General features: G+C 39.2%; 1 protein-coding gene and 1 long non-coding RNA gene across 5 annotated transcripts in view; both read right to left on the reverse strand.

Annotated features, from left to right (window-relative positions):
- Positions 1–2,916: 2,916 nt before the first annotated feature.
- LOC137975030 (transcription factor SOX-7-like) lies at positions 2,917–4,534 on the reverse strand. The gene has a single exon (XM_068822062.1). The coding sequence runs from the start codon at positions 4,393–4,395 to the stop codon at positions 3,301–3,303; it is 1,095 nt and encodes a 364-aa protein (XP_068678163.1). The 5' UTR covers positions 4,396–4,534; the 3' UTR covers positions 2,917–3,300.
- A 1,671-nt stretch (positions 4,535–6,205) lies between these two features.
- The window catches only part of LOC137977540 (uncharacterized), a 30,227-nt gene continuing 15,726 nt past the window's right edge, over positions 6,206–20,706 (reverse strand). For all 4 annotated transcript variants that reach the window (XR_011117838.1, XR_011117839.1, XR_011117840.1 and 1 more), the window contains exon 3: positions 6,206–9,554. This is a non-coding gene — a long non-coding RNA (uncharacterized lncRNA). The remainder of the gene's footprint in view (positions 9,555–20,706) is intronic.

The raw sequence follows: 20,706 nt of genomic DNA on the forward strand, positions 1-20,706 counted from the left end.
TTAGCCAACTGTCAGTATTTCCTTACAAAAATATGTACCCATGCAAACACAGCTTATAAGGAAAATGGTTACGTTAAAGGCACGTTCCATCAATAAGCTAAATCTTGACGAAATTGTAAGTCGACAATCATCCTGAGCAATACTTCCTTTCTTAATGACTTAACAAGGTCTTGTTAATAGTATTACTCAGTGGTTCGTCTTCCTTAGAGCTTTTAAAAATCTTTTACGCGTGCTGTCATCTGTGCATATCATTTTTTACCCTGCCAGGGCCCGGATGTACTTGCGGTGACCTTTAACATGAGATTACCAGTGACAGAATTTTTTGATGGGAAAACATATGGAAGAATACCCACCAGTTTCTCCCTAGCTTGATGGACCAGAAAATGAAGTTAAATGGCAACCTATGGACGTTTGTAAAATTTGTTGCAAGGGTAGAAGATATTAACTCATCAATCCATCTGAGCTGTTTTCGATTTTACAGTTGACTGCAATAATGAAGTGGATCAATGCGAGTGTCCAATAAAGAAATAGCACTCACATTCCTCAAAGAAAAAGCATGGTAACGTGACTTCAAAAAGGCTCTTAAATAATGTCCAGATACTTACACAATTACGCATAAATTTTACAATCAAAACTGTTATGTTCGAGAAAAAAGAAGCGAAAAAGGCTATTTTTTCCCAAATGTCAACGAGGCATGTCATTCACTTTAGACATCTCACATGCGACTCTTCAGCAACGCATGAAAAAATATCAGATGCTAGTGATTCAATGCATATAAACGAAATTAAAAACGCGAAGTCCATCCATATGACATTCAGAACTTTCATGATTGCTGGCACTTTCAATAAGTATATACTCTCGACAAGAGTATTTTTCATGAACCACTGAATCTGCCACTCTTATCATTACAAAAACCCTAAAATCATATCATTATTAAAGAGAATTCCGTGGATCAAGTTATTTTTAAATTTTATTTTAATGGGCATAACTGATACTTCTTGAAATCGAAGAGGCAAAGAAACTTATCAGGGCAAGCTCGGATACTTGAAGGAAATGTGGTCAATGATGCCGGCCTACTGTGTGAGAAAGAAAGAAGGATAAGTTCGCACACATCTCGCACAAAATTAGACGATCAATTGCAGTCGGTTTTTGATAAGCTGAGTCTCTTAATCTGCGGCAAGTACATATTTTGTGCACGTGTTTTTAAGGCATGCAGATTGCATAATTTGTTCACCGTTACTGTCAACATTTTCAACCAACATATTCGACAGTCAGAATATCTTTCAAATGGCTTAAACTTTAGGGCTTGTGTTCTCTGTGTAGTGTTCTTGGAATAATCTGGTAATGAAACACTGGTGTTTTAAACGCTGATGGCTTCAGCTTTTAAAGACTGGTGCTTCCAGCGGACAACGAAAAAAAAAATTAATGTCTGCTATTTCAGGTTTTCTGTCATTCTAGGCACAGTTTCCTTTTCCGACTCTTTCGGGTCTAGCTTGATCATTATCTTGTGTTTTAAAAGGCCCAGCCCTCTAATAGGATTGCAGCTTAATAAATTTACTCTGCTCGCGTGGAACAAGTAAACTGGAGATGACTGGAATCCGGAATGGTTTCCATAACCCACAAGACAGTTCAGTTTTGATTCTTGCGAAACAACAAAACAAAGACCCATGGCTCTGTCTGTACAATTCACACTATTCAAGTTCTGGCACGCCTAAAATAATACGCGCGAACGCTTCCATTTTTTCACGACGAAAAATGTTTGAGTAAATTCATTTTCAGGAATTTAATTGAAATTCTTGAGGTGGAGAAACCGGATTTCTTTCGTTTTTTATGTGATTATCAATGTCATCTTGTGGTTATCCCTCTTCGCGTTAAACCTATAATTCTTTAAAACTGCTACAGCCTGGATTCTCAGACCACAAAAAACACTCTCGCAATCCAAGCATCAAATTTTGAACTCAAATTAATATCTTCAAATCACTCGTTAAGAATCTTCAGGAAAAAAGATAAGGGAGAGGTCGAAGGTCCCAGATTGATGTCTATAATTGGTAACAGATGGAGTTTACTATAATAACACTACCAAGATAAAACCAGAAAATCGCTTTCCTTCTGATGGGCAAACACGTTCCAGATTTTAACTCATGCGGCTGGCTACTGAAAGTCAAATCTGAGTAAACACAGTGAAGAATCTACCTATCCCAAGTAACTCATCCGGAGAAAACGTAATGTCAATATTTAGAACGAGAGGGAAGACAGACATATTACCTTAGGCGTGTTAATGAAAAATTAGCTTAGATCGCTGTTCCTTTGTTAAGATTGATGTTCGAACAAGTCCAGCTTCCGGTGTGGAAAGAGATTATCACTAGGAGTCAAGAGAGTATTTAACTGTCTCAAAACAAATTTTCGAGGAGAAAACTTTCCCGGACGCGAAAACCTTTCACAGAGAATAAAGAGCCTTTTGATTTAGTCTGTAGGAGTCATGTGACTGCAAAAGACCGTCGATTGCTTACAGAACAAGACAAAACACAAAGTACGGTTCAGTGATTAAGTCACGGGGTTGATAAGAAACAGTCGCATTTAATATTTCATTGCATTTAACGAGCGATTTCAATGTCTGGCACTAACGTTTTGGGGGGATGATTTCACGAGGTCAAACTTTTGTGCCACATTACAGAACGCGCCTGATCATTGGAAAAAGTAGATCCTGACAAGTGTTGACATGTCTCTTTGTGTACTTTGACTTGAATGAGCCAATCGTTTTCACCAAAGATAACAATCTGAATGTAAGCTGCTTTTATGAGCTGTCAACTTGGAAAGAGAGAAGTGGTGCCCAATTTTGGGTTCAAAGCAGTTTATGCGCGGCTTGCCGGCCTAAACAACTCACGAATGGCTGTACGTCGCACATCACTACAACAATTTATCTTTACAAAATCTTTATTTCGAAAACCACCCAAAATAAATTTACACCCAGATATCAACTACGGCAACGCTCCACCATGTATAGGTATAATAAACGAATTTTAAACTCTGCGGGAATCCTTCGTACTGAGCAATCCCTTATGTAAACTGTACAGTGACAAAAAAAAAATCGAAGTCTATGCATCGCGCATGAAAATACTAAGACAACTAATAATAATTTGATAAAAGAAGAAATGTTCGCTTTCATCAATTCTTGACGGCATCGTAAATCCGTCACATAAAAATATCAACAAAAACAGCAAGATTGCCCCTTTTGATTTTTTTTTTTTTTGTACAATCACGAACGAGTTAATTCTCCCTCGAAGCTGTCATCCTCGGAGCTCACATCCATGCAATGTTCGCTGTTTCTGTTCCATCGAGGTATTGATCGAACTCTTCTCGGTTGAAATCCTCTTCGGGTATTAATTCTGTGATGTGAGCGAACGGGAAAAGTTGGTTTGCACTGGCATCGCTGTGTTGCAGATGACTTGCGTTAACGCTGCCAGTAATCGAAGGGTTCAATGTCAATGCTTGTAAATTTCCGTTTGGAAAACAAAGCGGGCTGACAGGCGCCGAATTCGAGGCGGATACACCGACATACGGAGCTGCTGAGGGCGAGTGCGCCTTTGCTTGAAGATTTAAAAGCGCGTTTTGAAGGTCTTGCCAAGTGGTTGGAAAGTTGAACGCGCTTCCAAACTCGCTGGAACCAGGACTTGATTCAGGTGTAGGGAGACTTATCTCGGACAAATTTGGCAAGGCAGGCGGGCTTCCGAGATGGGACAGCCTTACTTCTCCACTAGAAAACCCTGTCTGTTTTGACAGCGGCCCAAAATCCATAGAATTTCCACCTGGGGAGTTAAACGGGATTTGGCTGCAATCAGGTCCTGAATTCAAACGCGTTGCGTCTTTGTGCTCTCGCACCAATGCACAGACTCCAGGAGACGTAGATGTCATTTTTTTGCAAACTCTCTTCGGATGTTTTCTCCTTCTCGGCCGGTATTTGTAATCAGGGTGATCTTTGATGTGCTGTTGTCGCAGGCGTTCAGCCTCCTCGACGTATGGTCTTTTCTGCGAACTGTTCAACGCTCTCCAAGCTTGTCCTAAGATTTTACTGAGCTCTGCGTTGTGAAGTTCTGGATTTGCATCCGCAAGTCGCCTCCGCTCCACTTGGGCCCAAACCATAAAAGCGTTCATGGGTCTCTTAATTCTATCAGAATCGCTGTCCATGTTAAGCTCTTTCTTTTGACCACGTTCTTGCTCCGTCGACCCGAGTAACTTAACATACCTTTGGTTCTGTTCAGGCTGAACTGAGTGACAAGGGATGGAATTATTAAACCCCAAGGGGCTTACTACTCGCATTGAAGCCAGAGGTGCAGGGATTCTCTTATTTCGCACTGTCCTGCGATCGGATAGCAGCATTCGGTCAAAATCGTGCATGATTCTGGACTTTGTGCTCTTTCACGTCTGTGATCGCCTCGTATTGGAATAAATTTCCTCTGATAAAGTTTTCACTGCCGAAACTCCCCGCTGATATGCTGACTCTAGATATGCATGAACACGTGTGATCGATGTGACAGAAAGCGAGTTGGAAATATGCTATTTTATATCACGTGGGGAAAGCGGAGACGAGTTTATGCCGTAATTTAATTGGCCAATCACAGTTTTAGTTTCGACAGGTGTCAATTTTTTGGAAGCGACAGCAATTAATCCGGTGCCAGTCTGTCTAGTAGCCCTTGACAGGATTTGTGGATGTATATTTCACGGGTATTTTACTAAATATCGGGTTACTTTGGGTCAAGATTGATCGGAGAAATCAGGAAATGTGACGTCCTGGCTCCATTCTATGCCTGCCATTTAAAGCGCCAACTTTGTAACATCACGTCGTCAAGTGTCCTAAATAAAGCGAAACTGAGAAGATAAAAGTTGTTTCCGTCCGACTTAACCGCCTCAATGCCCAGCCTTTCTTTTGTGCTAGACAACTGCTTTTCATTCCCTTAAATATTTAACTAAAAACAATTCAAATTCCATTCTCAAAATTTTCTGAACGAGACACATCACATGGACGTTCCATCATGGGGCTTCTTATGCCCGTCACGCTATGCACCTTACGAAGCGAGAAATCTGAGAATTCAAAAGGCTAAGAGACCCATTCAGGTCGCAATGTAATCGATGTACTAAATGGTACTGAACATTAAGAACGATCTTTCTAGGACGTGACGAGCTTTTCATCTTTTAGTATAGTTTTCTTCTTCAGGAACGTAACGATTCGGCAGATTACAGGTCATCTAGAGTTTCGTGAATCCACCTTCACTAAGTCAACATAAATGTCAAACACGTTTATGCAGTAGCGAAATTGGACGTGATCACAATATTGACTTAAGCATTAGACATTGCAAGTCGTGGACTGAATTTTTTTTAAATTTAAAACTCGGGCGCTTTTCTGTGTCGAAAGAGAACGGTGTGAAAACTGGAAATAGGTCTGGATTTCTTATCGCCTACACAAGAAGCAAAATTAGAAAATGAGCTTTGATCTCGTTAAAGAACTGCAAAAGAGATTTAAGTTCCAAAAAGGTCAGACTTGACGGTTTCATAACGCACAACGCAGCCACGCCAGCGACCAGAGAGTTCTTTCTTTGACCAGACCAAACTACTGGCGCAAAATATGTGGTATAGTGTATTTGAGTCTGCTTTTACACCCTCTCTCACAAGCTATCGATGGTGCAAAAGCGTGTGTTGACTGGCTTACATGTCATCAATTTGGTCCAGTGAAGGTCATGTTCATCGAATTCATTTCGGGTCAATGCTACAATGTAGATAAAGATGGCTCTACTGGAATGTGGGGCCTACTCAAAACCGGAACCGAAGTTTTTTTTAAGGGTTCCTTTGCAAGACCTTTATCGTTTTCTAACGGGATGTGCAAGGCCTGGACGATTTCCCACCAAACTTCGCATTCAAGGCTCTTTCAGAGCATTTCCAGAAGATCGTGAGGTATCTCACGCCAACCGAGAATCGAAATAGCAATTTTTTGCGCTCGGGCAAAGAAAACATTGGCGGTGTGCAAGACTGTTTACATTTTTTTACCCTTAGAAATGCGATAAACGCACAATAATCTGATATGAAACCGTTATATAGTGCGCTAAAATATCAAACGATGAGCCGCAATATTAAGATAAGCAGGGCAAAAGCTGATTTACGAGAGGTTCACAAAGAAAACCGAATGCTTTGGCCGGCAAAAAATGAAGAGTGCGAAGTTCAACCCTTTTCTCATGACAGAATTTTGATAGGAGTAAAAAATAATAGTGAATAATAATTCCCCTTTTTTATGGCTTTATTCGAAAACCACAGACGTTCTGCTCCACAAATGTTACAAATCGTGGAACTTAAAGTACGGGAGAGTCTCTAATAATTGCTTCCATATCACACTTGCCACATCCTCATAGCTTTTTTAGTTCATGACCCGTCTTTTCAAACTATACGAAAGGGTGTTGACATCACCAAATCCGCCCCAAAATATTCACAGAGTCTGTTATGGCGCCAAGCAACAATCACATCCTAAGCATGTTTGGGAACCTTTTCAGCAAGGCGCGTTCGCAGCAGATATACTATGTTTCAACTTAATTTAAAACAAAGTTATCAGTAGTTGCAACGCCAGAGACTGACTGGCGCCCACTAGGTAAAACCAAGGCCCAAATACAAGGCGTAGATTTGGTGTAATATTTACTTATTCCCTAACATAACTTATCTGCCAGTTCCGGTTACATGAAAAGCACTCAAAATTGGGAAAATAAAGCTGACAGCTTGGCCAGACCCTCTCATCTGTATACGATTAGCCTAGGTTTTGTTTTTCTTCCTCAAAAGTAAATCATTTCGATAGCCAAATGGAAAAAAAGGCCCTTTGTTTTATGATTTGCTTCGTGCGTGTAATTGAAGACACGTGCCGTACACGCGCGCGATAAAACAAAGCAAGAAAATCGGTCGTGTATAGATAGCAGAAGCCTTTTCCTTTCAAAGACAACGAGAGCAAAACACGCCCGCTCGCTTTGGTACTTTCCCTTTCTCCTTTTCAGTTTTGTTCGCTGTTTTGTTTTGACATGGATAAACAGAAATGGACCAAACCCTTTAGCTTTCCAAGCATTCCTGTCAGTTATCGTTTATCTGGAACTTTCCGTTTCCTCAAACATTGAACACTGTCATCTCACCCCGGATGTCTCGAAACTCCTATTTTGGAATATTTCCGGTAGTCCGGCTGTCTAAGTAAAGAGTGACATGTGTTATGCTCGCAAATAGAGAGAAAGAGAGAGCTCGGATATTTGCGAATTCAATGTACACAAATACACTTAAACTGACTGATTGTCTCTACAAGTGATCTCGAGTCGAAATAAATTGCGTTAAAAATTCCAAAAATAGTAAATAGTACACCTAGTAGGTTTACTACTTGAAAGTCAAAAAACAGTGAGGACTAAATTCAAAGTAAAAAGACGATGAAAGAAGAACCAAATCGATCGCAAAGGAAACTGCCACAAACGCTAAACCACATTCTTAGTTGATTCACTAATAAAGACTAATGAAAAGAAGTCGTACACTTGAACAGAATGGTATTTCGCTGGTTGAGAGAAAATTATTGAAAGGAATGTGAAGTCTGGGACTAACCCGCCAAATGGTAAAATGAAGCCACGCCCTTTTTGCCTTGCCACGGCTCTCGCGCGGAAGAGCCTTATGCGACCACAAAGAGTCAAAATTGCAAACAAAGTAAGCCTTGGTCGAGCACAGGTGACTTGGCAATCAGGTAAACAAACATCCTTAGTTGATGGCAAAGAACTTAAAAGCGGTGCTTGAGGCCTAAGCGGCTAATATTTCCTTCACCCGTAACCTTTTCGCGATTAGTTTATTGTATTACACTAACGAGATTATTTATGTCGTATTTTTTGGCGTCTTGTTGTAGCACTAACTAAAGCTTCTGTTTAAGGTACTGTAGCGCATTTCTTTAACTTGCTTACAAAGGTACCGTCATGCCCAGACACAATATGTCACAAACATATTCTCGGACTTGTGTGAGTTTTCGAATAAAACATCAGTTAAAACGTTTTTTTTTTTTTTTTTTTATATATAATTTTTTGTCTATTTCCCACAAACTTTAGCACATTGGCATGAAAATAGCCCTGTCTGTTATGCAGAAAAAAATGTTTTAGCTGTTTAGTTACCACAAGTTTCTTTGTCTTCAAATCCGTTCTGTTTCAACCCTTTAACGTTCAAATATATTTTGGGATCGAAGATATTCCTATTTTGTGCAAAGCATTTCCGATCTCTGCGGCAAAAAGAAATCAGATGGTCCGATAATTTTTTCTCCAGGAATTCGTTCTACTGATACACCTTACAATTTCCGCTGCGCCTGGTAGCTTAACCTTGGTGCATTTCCGCGCCTGAAGACGGCTAAAAGTCTAAACACTGCAGTTTAGCATTTCTCTAATCTTTATAGGTGATCCTGCTGGGTATTTCATGCCCAGTCATGATTGATAAGCAAGCTTAGGACATGGCAGCAGGAGAGAAACAGTAACCACTTGAGATAAGTAAGATATACCCTTGTTTTTATGAGTATACTCATTTTTTTGGCTGCCGCTCAATCGTGACCAAAGTTACTTACATTTTGCTCTTTTAGATCCTCAGTTCAAAATGTTCTTGAGTTACACGCTTATTCAGAAAATCCATGTTTATATTGAACACTAAGTGTGTACCTTACAACTGATGCTGAGGCGACAGACACACCTTTTGTGCCCGTCTAAACACGAAACAATGCATCCTCCAATTTTGGGTGCATTTGTGCTATTCGTATACATCTGCTTAGACAAGGAAAAATTGAAGGACTCCTTAACTAGTTCTTAACATTTGCCCTTTATTTAACAAGTTCACTTAAATCTCAGTTATTAGAGATCTCGTCATTCTCCAACAGTACGTTTACGTGCACGTGAAGTCAACAAATAACTGATTTCATTTTGTTTCTCCACATTGTACTATTTTGACGTCCATCCCCAATCTCATAGCTTTATGTAGATGTCATGCCATGATTCACCAATACATGCAGTCTCCAGTTAGTGTAAACATGTAAAGAGGATTAAAACGTAAGTATTTTTTCCAGTTGTGAAGTACCGTGGATCGGTAGAAGCACGCAAAGGTGGGTTTAGATGCCACAGCAGAAAATTGTTTTTTGCACAGGAGGAACCAACTGATCGATGGGTAGCACATAAATCTCAAAGAACGAATTAGGCTGTACACTCTCTGATAGGAGACACCATTACATGTACCCATGCAGGACCATGAAAGCGTACGATATTTGAGCCAAAGAAGTAAGACATCGTGGTTTTCTTCGGACTAAGAGTCGGTCAATGTGATAGTGAAATACATGTAGGTGGTGAAGACGAAAAGAGGTCGAGCTAACACCTACGTACTAAATGACGTTTTGCAGCACGAATTTGAAACAGCAAATAGTTTTCTTGAGCATAACGTTTACATTTGATACCCACTTTCTTTCCACAACCGTGATGACTAAAGTACCATCAACATGATTTTTGTTCCCTGTATGCATACTCACTACACAGCCCCTGCAAAAGAGCAAAAAAAAAAAAACAACACCTTACTAACTAAAGAAGTACCTTCCTAGATGACATGCACAAGCAAATTCTCCTGGAAGAAAAGAAGGACTATAATAGGCAAGCTGTTTCACTTTGAATTCTCTTAAAATATTGTTTTCATTAAACTCTTCCTCAGATATAAAAAAATACGTCACCGTTTTATATGTTTGTCGCATGCGGTTCAGTATGTAAGTACCACTAAATCGTCATATCAGGAACCCCATTCTTTGTGAATCTGTTATCTTACGATGATTCTCAGACGAACACAACTGAGCTACAAAGTTTAACACACTCAAAACATGGTTATTTTTCCTTTCATGTTTTTCCTTCTTTTTTTTTTTTCTTCGTTTAAACTTCATTATCACAGTCTAACCCTGCGATATGGATTTCCTTCGATCTTCGGCCCATGGAGTACTTAAGTTCCGGCTGAAAGCATTGGACTACCAATTTTTTTGATTCCTTGGAAAAGTGGGCTTCGATTATATGTGTAACTCTAAGAACAAAGTGTCCCTGTCTAAAAACAGACAAAGTAAAGTAATTTGACAGGGAATAGTTCAAAGAAAGCGAAATATAGGTGTGAGAATATGCGATGATATGTACATCCAATCATCTGCAGTCTTTTGGTAAATGCAAAGCAAAAAGGGAAAGTATACTCGATCATAAAAACGATATAACTTGCACGAATTATCATATCGGCAAACAGAGGGCTAGCAAAGTAAAGACCATGTATTGCTGTACTGTTTCAATTAAATGTAATCTAATGTAAATGAAATGGTTTACAGCCAATGGATTTAAGTGGATTACGTGCGGATCAACTAATTCTGCACAATATTGGATTTGCACCATTGCGGCATCTGGGACGAAATTGTTCAAATCATTCCACAGACTCAAACTGGTTGGAATCATTTGATTGATTAAACTGTGACTCGGATAAAATTTAACAAGGCTAAACGAATAAACTTCAACCATACCATGAGAGTGAAACCGTTTGAAGACAGCATAAGTTGTGCATGATTAACATGTTAACTATGGGTACACTCGCTACTAGGGTAGTGAGGAAATGTTAGCAGCTGTTCAAGATGAACGACGACCTATAATGGATTTAATGCAAATCAGTCTCTTCTTCATCCCGTACACTTTCTAACATCTGATTATTTAACCTTGCTAGACAATTTCCACGAATTTAGCATGGCAAGGAAGAAAATCTCAATAACGCTTTATCACAGAGACGTAAAAATGCCAGTCGAAATTGAAAACTAATTCAGTGAAATCAAAATAAAAAACCAATGTTTGATTTCAGCTGATTTGAGATAAATTGATTTGACTTTTATAGTGTCCTCAGTTTGAGCCCCGCGGCTTGAAAACTTGACTCTTACATAAAGTTCATTATTCATTATTATGTCAGACATTACAGACTAATGCTTGACTCACGACCTGGAAACAACTGTTAAGAGCACGACAAAGACAAAGGTGATATACTCGGTCGACTTAGTGTGATCACAGCTTTGGAAAGAACTCCAAGTGGTGACAAAGGGATCGGCAGGACTTGTGCAAGAATGCATGGTGTGCATAAATTTACTACTATTTAAGGCTGGCTAACATAATTGGAAGAGTCTTTTGATAAAATCGTCGAGCTCTGTTGTTGTAGAATTGAATAGTGAACTGTCCGGTCTTGAATTTAACACATGAAATAATATTTTGTAATGCGAACCTTCGAGACAAAACAAATACCATCCAGTCGAAATTTTAAATTAAATGAGGCATTTTTGCAATTTTTAACACAACCACCAGCTTCTAGGACAATCTCTACAGGTTCCAAAGGTCTATAAACTGTCCAGATAAGTTGAACGATCATTCCGTTATTTCATCTCTGATACGCATTTCATCTGCGTCCTTTGATTTCATTGGGTGTAAAATTGGTTTAAACCCAAAGGGTAAAATTTGAGTAGGTTCGTAACTCAGCTGTTTACGTTAAACCAGGTATTACTGTGATACATGTGTGAAATGACGGGTTTTGGAGGCTCATGCACGTCGTTCTACCAATGACTTGTGCCACTGGTTGTTCAAAAGCTTATTCTCACTTGGCCAGCGTCCAAACAGCGCTGAAGGCTTACATTTAGTTCAACAGATACCGCAGGGTTCAGTTCCAATTTATATTTCGGTATCTTAATTACGCAAAGACTGTGATAGTACGTCCTTGTCAACAAAGCTGGAAAATCATGAGAAAATTACACAATAAACCTTTAAGAGCGGCAACAACTAGTCTAGCAAGGCTTTCTTTTGTGGTTTCCTCCATGACATTGACTGGACCAGAATTAAAAGGGCTCATCAAAAATTGCAATTCTATAATTTTGTACTCAGTAAACAGCGAGGGAAGCAAACGTACTACCTCTTTTGAAGAAGGTAAAACAAACACCATACACAAGAGCTGCATCTAAGGATTTTCAAAATGCCTCTGATAATATTGATCCATGATACTCGAGTGTTAATGAGGAGAAAATCGTAACTATACTATGACTATGCAACTCTGTCATGAGAAACTTCTGTGTTTACAGTCTTTTCATAGCTAAAAGTACTCAAGAATTAAGATCCATCCAGCACCACCACCACCACCACCACCACCACCACTACTACTACTACTACTACTACTACTACTACTACTACTACTACTACTAATAATAATAATAATAATAATAATAATAGTAAATAATAATAATTAATAATAATAATAATAATAATAATAACAATAACAACAATCTCAAGTGGATTTGGAAATTGAATAAACCAACCGGGAATGTCTTCCCATCTTACCACATGGAACTCTATCAGCGGGTGTACTTGCTGGGAACAGGAAAGAGCGTGAGAAAAGTGCTGGGCACTTGAGGGCAGGCCTGATGGTTACGGCATGATCAGACGGTACAAGGCATCCTAGGCCACAGGCAGAGACCCGACGTTCTGCATTATTTCCTGTATGAGCACTGACTTAGCCACAATACTACTACTACTACTACTACTACTACTACTACTACTACTACTACTACTACTACTACTACTACTACTACTACTACTACTACTACTACTACTACTACTACTACTAATAATAATAATAATAATAATAGTAATAATAATCTCAAGGTTACTGATCCTGAGATCGATGTTTGCAAGCCGTTATGCTCGTCACTTTAAATAAATCAATAACTTCTAAAATCGTTAGCTCTACCGTCTACCTTTCAAAAGGCTCAAATTGCAAAATAAATAGGCTCGAATAAATAGGAATTCTGAGTTTTCACAGAGTGGTCCAAACAAGGGAAACTCGCAAAACCATGCATCAATAATACGGCGGGTTAAAGTTCGCTAGCAATACTTCGAATATATCAGATATTCAGACAGGAAACTGATGAAAGCTACCTTCGTGTGAGGGAACCCGAGATAAACGTTTCCTTAAAGATAATGAAGCGAAATTTCCTGTCTTCATAACCCAATATTCTCAAGGCGTTAAAACCGTTACAACAAAAATATTTTAAAACTATTAAATAGTCACGGTACGCGTGGGAGCGTCTGGGTCGTGATAAGTTATGCTTGTGAGGTATTAAATACCTTGCTCCCATGTGCTCACCTTAACGTTCTTTTAATATCCATTTCTCGAGGGCAATTTTAAAAAGTCTGCTTGGAAGTCTAGCCCTTCGCCAGCCATTCAGCAGCTAAAATAATCATGAGACTGGCTTAACATCACGTTTATTCGAAAACTGATCGTCAAAAATGATATACCGTTTTCAGAGTAAAACGCAGACTGCAGACTGCGGACTAGGGGTAAAATGAAGACTGAGGTTATAACGTAACTGTTGAAAAAGCCCAAACCCCTTAGAATGCTAACCTTAGGCCTAATTAGGCCTAAAACAATATTTAGGCTTAACTGTTAGCATTTCTAATGGGTTTGGGCTTTTTCAACAGTTACATTATAACCTCAGTCTGCATTTTACCCCCGGTCCGCAGTCTGCAGTCTGCGTTTTACACTGACTGGTTTTCTTAAACTGAAGTCACGGCAACAGTTTCCAGACACTTCCAGCATAAACATTCAAATGCAAAGTTTTGATGTTTGCCCTGAAGCTCAATAGTCTACGCGATATTCTCTGTTTAGGATTTCAGTCAGACATTTTCACGGCTTTTGTGGTTGTGAGGAAAAAGGAAGTTGTAAGCCCTAAATGCTGTGCATTTCCCTACGTGGACTCTTATCGTCGCATGCAGCGATATAAAACACTTCCAATTATCTTTTTAAGTCGCAAACAATTGGCTGGATCGAGTGTCAATAATCTATGTGTTTCAGCTAACATATTGTGCAACTTCTGAAGGTATAGGAATGTTTCGAAAGTTAAAAGAAGTGAATTTCAATGAGCTTCTCCCTCAGATTAAAAAACCGTTGGGTACGTACCAGCGTCGTTAACGTTGAGAACGGAACTGGAGACCCTGGCTAAATTTTTCCTTTCTAATTCAATGCTTTGAAAAAGCGAATGAAATATAATCACTTCGCTTGAGTTTAAAATTTAACTGAGAACTTCTCCCAACAACTTGACCTTATTTTAGTCGGAGAATTTGCATATGACAACAGTGATGCTGCTAATAAAATTTACGTCGTGGAAGGAGACAGAATTCATGAAGTCGAATGGAATTAACGCAAACCAAAAGTTTGGAAACCATTGATTTATAAGAACGCAATGATTTTAAGAATGGTTAAGATCGCTAAGGGTACAGTAAGAAAATCACGAAAGAGAAATAGAGCTATTAAAAGCTTCGGAATTGGATATGACAAAAGTAAGGGTTTTTTAGAGATTTTTCTCTATGCATATCTCTCATAAGCGGCAATATCGTCTGGTTTAAGGAGACTGAAGATAGGAAAGAGTGAGCTCATCGAGACTGAAATTCAAGACTTGATGTTGTAAAATCTTTGCTTTAGCGACTAATGTTTCCTTCTCCTGTAATTACCCCTTTGCGGGAACTGCAAAATCGTTTTAACAAGATTAATTAGTAGACCAAGGTTACCGTCATTGCCTGAATGTGAGAACGCAGTGCTTTCTCGGTACAAGGTGTTGATAACAAGATGCATTTTGTGGCTTATACTAACGTGCACGAAATTTCAGACATGGTTTAACGCTGATAAACCATTATTTCGCTCTACACTCTACAAGCCAAATTCTGTCACGGATTCGAAATTCAGCCCGTGGAGTAATCAGGAATGGACAAGGGGCGGGCGATCCGTGGAAATAAAAAAACACCTTGAAAATATGGATTGTCAGTCTAATTAACAAGAAATCACTCAAACAGATCCGTTCGTTCACCAGAAATTGACTTCCCCGCTGTTATGTCCACTCTTCGTTTCAGACATTCCCTACCGAGTCCATTTCCCGCCGGGCAGACTATTTCAAAACCGTGCTTTCTGTGACGTTAATGATTCAGTTTTACCACCCTGCCACTAACGGAAATTGGAAGGTAATCGTTTCAAATCATCTCAATGATCATTTTTGCAAGCCCAAAAGGCCATCCTTTGATGATTTAATTATTTATGAAAACACTGTATCAGATCATTAGTCGCGATACAATATTTACGTTTTGAAAGAGTCGAGACTTTTGCAATTTACGTTATGACCAGCAATCTAAATTTTAATGCATGCGTTTAGTCAGTGATGGCATCATCTTGCTCGACTCCTCATTATGTACATTCCACCTTTCAATCTAAAGAGTTAGGACTCACGCATTTAATTTTTTGACAGCTTCGTCTAAGCATTTATCGGACATTACCGTACTTTGTTGCTATAAAATTGGTGCCCTATTGTCTCGCGGTAGGAAATAATCTTGACCACATTTTCTCACTCAACGAGACTTCACTGCTGTCAAAGTGTTTAGAACCCCGCGCTAAACGGATGGGTCGTCATATGAAAGTGAAAACGGCATCGAGGAGCCAACTTCAACTCATTATCTCCTCAACTTACATAAATTTCTGCGGGGACCTAGGACCCAGTGAGACCAGCAAAATTCATGAATTACGTTGGCGGTAACTGAACACTTCACAGTCGTAGTTGTTTTATTCCCCAAACAGACTGTTTTTGACAATAAAATTATTCCGGTGCAAGTAATGTGCAGGACTTGGAGTACCAAAATTCCTCTCGCACTGCCCCCGCGCAAGAGCCGAATACTGCTCTACCGTCCCAGTCTCATCTTGTCAAAAAGAAACATCCGCTTTCCGCCTTGAACATTTCTCCCGTGAAAAGGCCCTAGTTTCAGACTATATTTTCATGCGGTTTTACTGTTACATTCACCATGAGTTATTCATCGTGTGGAGCGTCCTTTAGTTTTTTCCTTTTTTGGAAATGAAAAAAATCATTAATACCTTTTGGTGAGCATAATAAGCCAGTGCAGATGTTATATCCTTCTTGAACTTTATTGGATTTGATTTTTTTAACCTTATCACACTGAACACACCAAAAGGAAATCCAAGCCTTACAAATGGAATTTAGAGGTCAATTAATGCGCAGCCATGGTTATCCACATACCACGTAGCGACACGCGACATTATGGTTTGGGGCTTTCAAAAACACAGCACGAGAAAAGATGGAATCAAGGAGGCCCTGGATTTTGAACTTTGCACCTTTGCATTTTTATGTGACTGACTACATCCCTCTCAAGTTGTCATATACGTGTTATGATTTGCAGGTAAACAATTTTCCACTCCATGCACGCAGTGAGATAACAAATATGGCCAATTGTTTAGCTCATGCATATGAACTTGTTAAATAATCGAGCACAAAAAACCGTCAACGTAAAAAAGCGAACTGAGTGACTTTAGAGCCCACAGAATGTAAATGATTGCACTAAAATAAATTGATCACACCCAGTGAGTTACTTTTGCCCACCAAATTCAAACTGAAAATAATTAACTGAAGAGTGAGTTTGATGTTTACAGTCTGTTTTGCAAAATATTAAAAACGTGCAATGGAATACAAAAATTTAATTGACGTAGCGACATTAGCAACATTAGGAAGTCCTCGAGAATGTTTTCTCCTATCGGCACCGATGCCTCGAGTCTGGCGCCTGTTGGCGCCCACAGAGCGAAAAGAATTGTCGTGGGAAAAGGACAAATTCTCAGAGTAAGAGCTAAAATTTGCCTATCAGAATTTTCCCTCGGCTGGAAGCTATAAACGATGTTACAGTATGATAACATAAAGAATTATGAAAACGTTGCTGCTTCGCTTTTAAATCTTCAAGGCGGCAAAACAATCCATGCCCCTTCCTTCCCCTCTCCGTCCTGGTCTCGGCGGTTTTCAATGTGGGAGGTCCAGTGGGTTCCACTCCGCCAGCCGGATAACTATTAATTCTTAGCTGAAACGAAATCGCTGTCGCACTGTTCAGGAAAACTAGGGCGTGGGGTTCCCGTTTCTCTGGCACACTTTTACAAGTGGGGCCCTCTGTGAATCCTATTTCAAAACGATTGCGCCATAACAGAAGACCCCATAAACTTTGAGTAGTTACATGTAATACGTAATACTGCGCTACATAAAAGTTTCAGATTTATCAAAATGATCATCATTCAAAATCTTTTTCATGTTGACATTACCCATTCGGTCTATTACTAAACTCAAGTAGGCTCACATGTCCACTTCTCTGAGTCATATGATTCGGCACCCAAGATTTTGACAGTTGTTTAAAAATTAGACCAGACGTGTGTTGTTATTCGCTATGAACGCTGACTAATGATCGCATTAGCCAAAGGCTCTCAGAATTCAAACTATATTCTAAAAAAAGCTGAAATATCAACGAATAGATGATACAAACCATTTGCGCAAGTACCTCTTTAAAGGAACCAAAAGTAAATTAGCAATGGTCTTCGCCCGGCCCAAAAATGGGAAAGAGGTCTCTGAATATTAAAGCTTGTCAACTGAGAAACCCAAATCAGATGCACAATTCATAAGGGGTAAGATCTTCAACTAATTGGTGACACAAGTAAGTTTCAGTCGAGATTTCGATGCCGTTAACTCCAGCTAGAGTAAACAGGATTATCCGATTCGGGTTCCACTGTCAGTCCTGTTCGCCCGATTATAAACCCCCGAAACCCACAGTGTACGTATGATCTGGCAGTTACTGCTACTAACTTCTCAATATGTTAAAACAGGGAGCAATGTTGGTGCAGAAGCTGTAGAACACTCAGTCGCCCCTCACCAATGTGGCCTGGGTTCGATTCTCAGACTCGGCGGTTGGATCTCCCAAGATCCGGCGCTTCTTCTTTGTCACTTTTAAGGGGGTGAGGCCCTTGCGGAAAAAAATGGCGTACGTGGGTTGAGTTTGTTGGTTCTTTACTCTGCTCCGTGGGCTTTTTCCACTCCCCTCCCCTCAAAAACTACTTTTGATTTAATTCGGTTTGAGTTAATTTGAGTTCATGTCCATGTATCCATCCATGTACAGTGTCAGCAAATAGGGCTGTGCCCTAGCGCTAAAGAACTTGACACCTAAATAAATTTCATCGTCATCATCATTATTATTATTATTATTATTATTATTATTATTATTATTATTATTATTATTATTATTATTAACGCTTTACAGCCAATCGCTATATATTCCATGATGCGCAGCTAAATGACAAGAATCAAACACTGACAAATTGCCTCTGGTGTGGTTTCTATTAATCAAAACTTTTAGTAGACATGATCTTTCCACATTTCTGAAAACATCCGGATTGTCCGGTTGACAAAATCTTCTTGTTTTAAAAGGCCACTTCGACGATTCGAAGATTTTGTGGTGGTAATTAGTTTTACTTTACATATGAATGAAAACTAATTTTTATAAGAAAAAACTTCGCACTTAGACTCGCTTTGAAGAGGACACAGACACGAACTCGGAAATGGCCCATTGTCAAGTATATAATAGTTTCAATTACCAAGAGGGTGATCAATAAATAAATAGTATTGATAAAGGTGATGTTACGGGTAAATACCAGTTCCTAATGGACTTTCAAACACTATCCCATCCTGGAGGTAAATACAGAGCGATTGAACCACGAAAGATAAATTTTGACTTTGGACCATCAACATGACCTCAGGAAATTTGCGTGGATAGTTCAAGGTGAGAAACGCCGGATTTCCTGAAGACAGCCTTTCAGTTGCCCTTGGAACAACCTTGCGGTTTTTTTTTTATTTTTCATGATAAAGCAAAACTTCAGGGTTTTAACTGGTAATTTGACTGACGTATGAAATCAGCTTAGGTGCAAGACTTCAGCTCGAAGTAAGCAGTCTTGGAATTAATGAAAGTGCCCTCTTTGAAGATAATCCGACTCTTTTTGTGAACCAAACAGAGAACACCGTTGGAAAACGTTCCTCACTTTCTTTTGACAAAAAGATCCCGAGTAATCGCATTTGAAAAGAAGGCTTCCTTTGAAAAATCAGAGCAATTAATTCAAGCTGTTTCTAGAGAAAGGGAAGTCCATCACAAGCACCTAGCAAAAACGTGGAGATATCCAGACACCTAGTTCCGAAAATACTATACTTACTTAAACTTCTTGGGGTTAAAGTGTCGTTGAAGAGATAATTAGTTTGGTTTCTTTTATATTTGGCACATCACGTACGAAAACTATGATTGACGATGATGATAAGAGTTCATAACCATGATATGGTATTATGAAGTGACAACCTTGCACTGCCTGTCCTTTCAGCAAAAAGCGATATTTGAAACGGTTCAAAGATGCTGCAGCGACACCAACTGCGGTGGCCAGAAGACCGTAAAAAAACAAACCACTCAGTCGACAAGTCGGGTCACGTCGACTCTCAACGGGATCAAATCATTTATCCCTTTGAATTGAGAGTGATTCAAAAAGTGTTTTCAACGCCTTAGGTTGGGTACTACTTCCAGTGTCCAACCTAAATCCAAAGTCTTCTCCAAGTTCTAATCTCCTTTCCTTCGCAGAAGAAAGTTATAAAGCAGCAAGAAATTCTCACGAAAACAGGAGTAAATCCGAGAATTTTCAAATCAGGCAATGACTCACATATTTAACGACTCTAAGACAAGAAGAATAAAGTTCATTTATCTTGCAAATAAAACTTGCTCTCAGCGATCTCTTAATCATGCAAACATTCTAGAGAGGGAAAGATTAGGGAGAAGTTTGTTTTGTCATGCTATGAGAAAAGTATACAAGACAATGAATGCTCTTCATATCTTGTGCCATACATTTTAATCCCCAGCCCGGAAGCAGGAGTTCGTGCAATAACTACGTAAACATGCCAGCGATGGAACAGTATCGATGACGTGACATTTTCTGCCTTAAAAAGGAATCCAATCAAAGAAATCCGGTCCATTCTATGTAAACTTGACCTGTGAAGCTACTTTTAGCTCTGGATGGATTTGCGTTCACTTTTCAATTGATTGCGGTTGCAGAACTTCCTTATTTCTTCCTCGGAGTCATAATTTGCCCCCTTCCTCATAATAAGATTACGTTGTTATCCTCTAGAGAACTGAGAAAAAACCAAATTTTCACCCCTTGCGGTGCATAGAAAAATAAAACGGATTCTCATGTGGTTTCGAAAGCGTGTTTTTCCTTTTTGCGAGTTCCTGAGATAATGTTCTTACTTGAAGAAGAAGAAGATCAAAATGCAAACCCAAGCGACCTTACTTAGGGTGCGTTCGATCAGAGTTAATAACACTAGTTCGATTGACCCTATTCCGGAATAATACATGGAGTGATGATTTAAAACGGTATGTCTAGCGTTTTGAAGCAACAAAGACAATAAAGATATGTATAACATAGCAATTTAGCAGGTATTTGACAATTTTGATGCAAATCTCCGTAAAAACGAAGGATTTCTATCTTCTGCATTCCATGTATTCTTATTCCATATTCCTATTCCAGTCAATCGAACTTAAGCAGAACATTACATTTCGTGTATCTGGCACAAATATTAATCTTTTTTTACATTTAAATTAGAATTTTCATGCCATGACACATAGCGCGTACCACACGTACACATACATAAAAATCCAAAGTTAAATAGTTTATGAGCGAAGTTTAGTAACATTTTGATGGTTGGTAGGGAATGAAGCCAATTACAGTCGGAAAACGCAACGGTTTTTTATGTATATAGAC

This window comes from Montipora foliosa, chromosome 11, assembly GCF_036669935.1.
Source record: "Montipora foliosa isolate CH-2021 chromosome 11, ASM3666993v2, whole genome shotgun sequence".
Classification (NCBI taxonomy): domain Eukaryota; kingdom Metazoa; phylum Cnidaria; class Anthozoa; order Scleractinia; family Acroporidae; genus Montipora; species Montipora foliosa.

What these genes read in the sequence shown, in the direction of transcription:
- LOC137975030 (XM_068822062.1), bottom strand. Translation starts at nt 4,395, where the DNA reads ATGCACGATTTTGACCGAATGCTGCTATCCGATCGCAGGACAGTGCGA.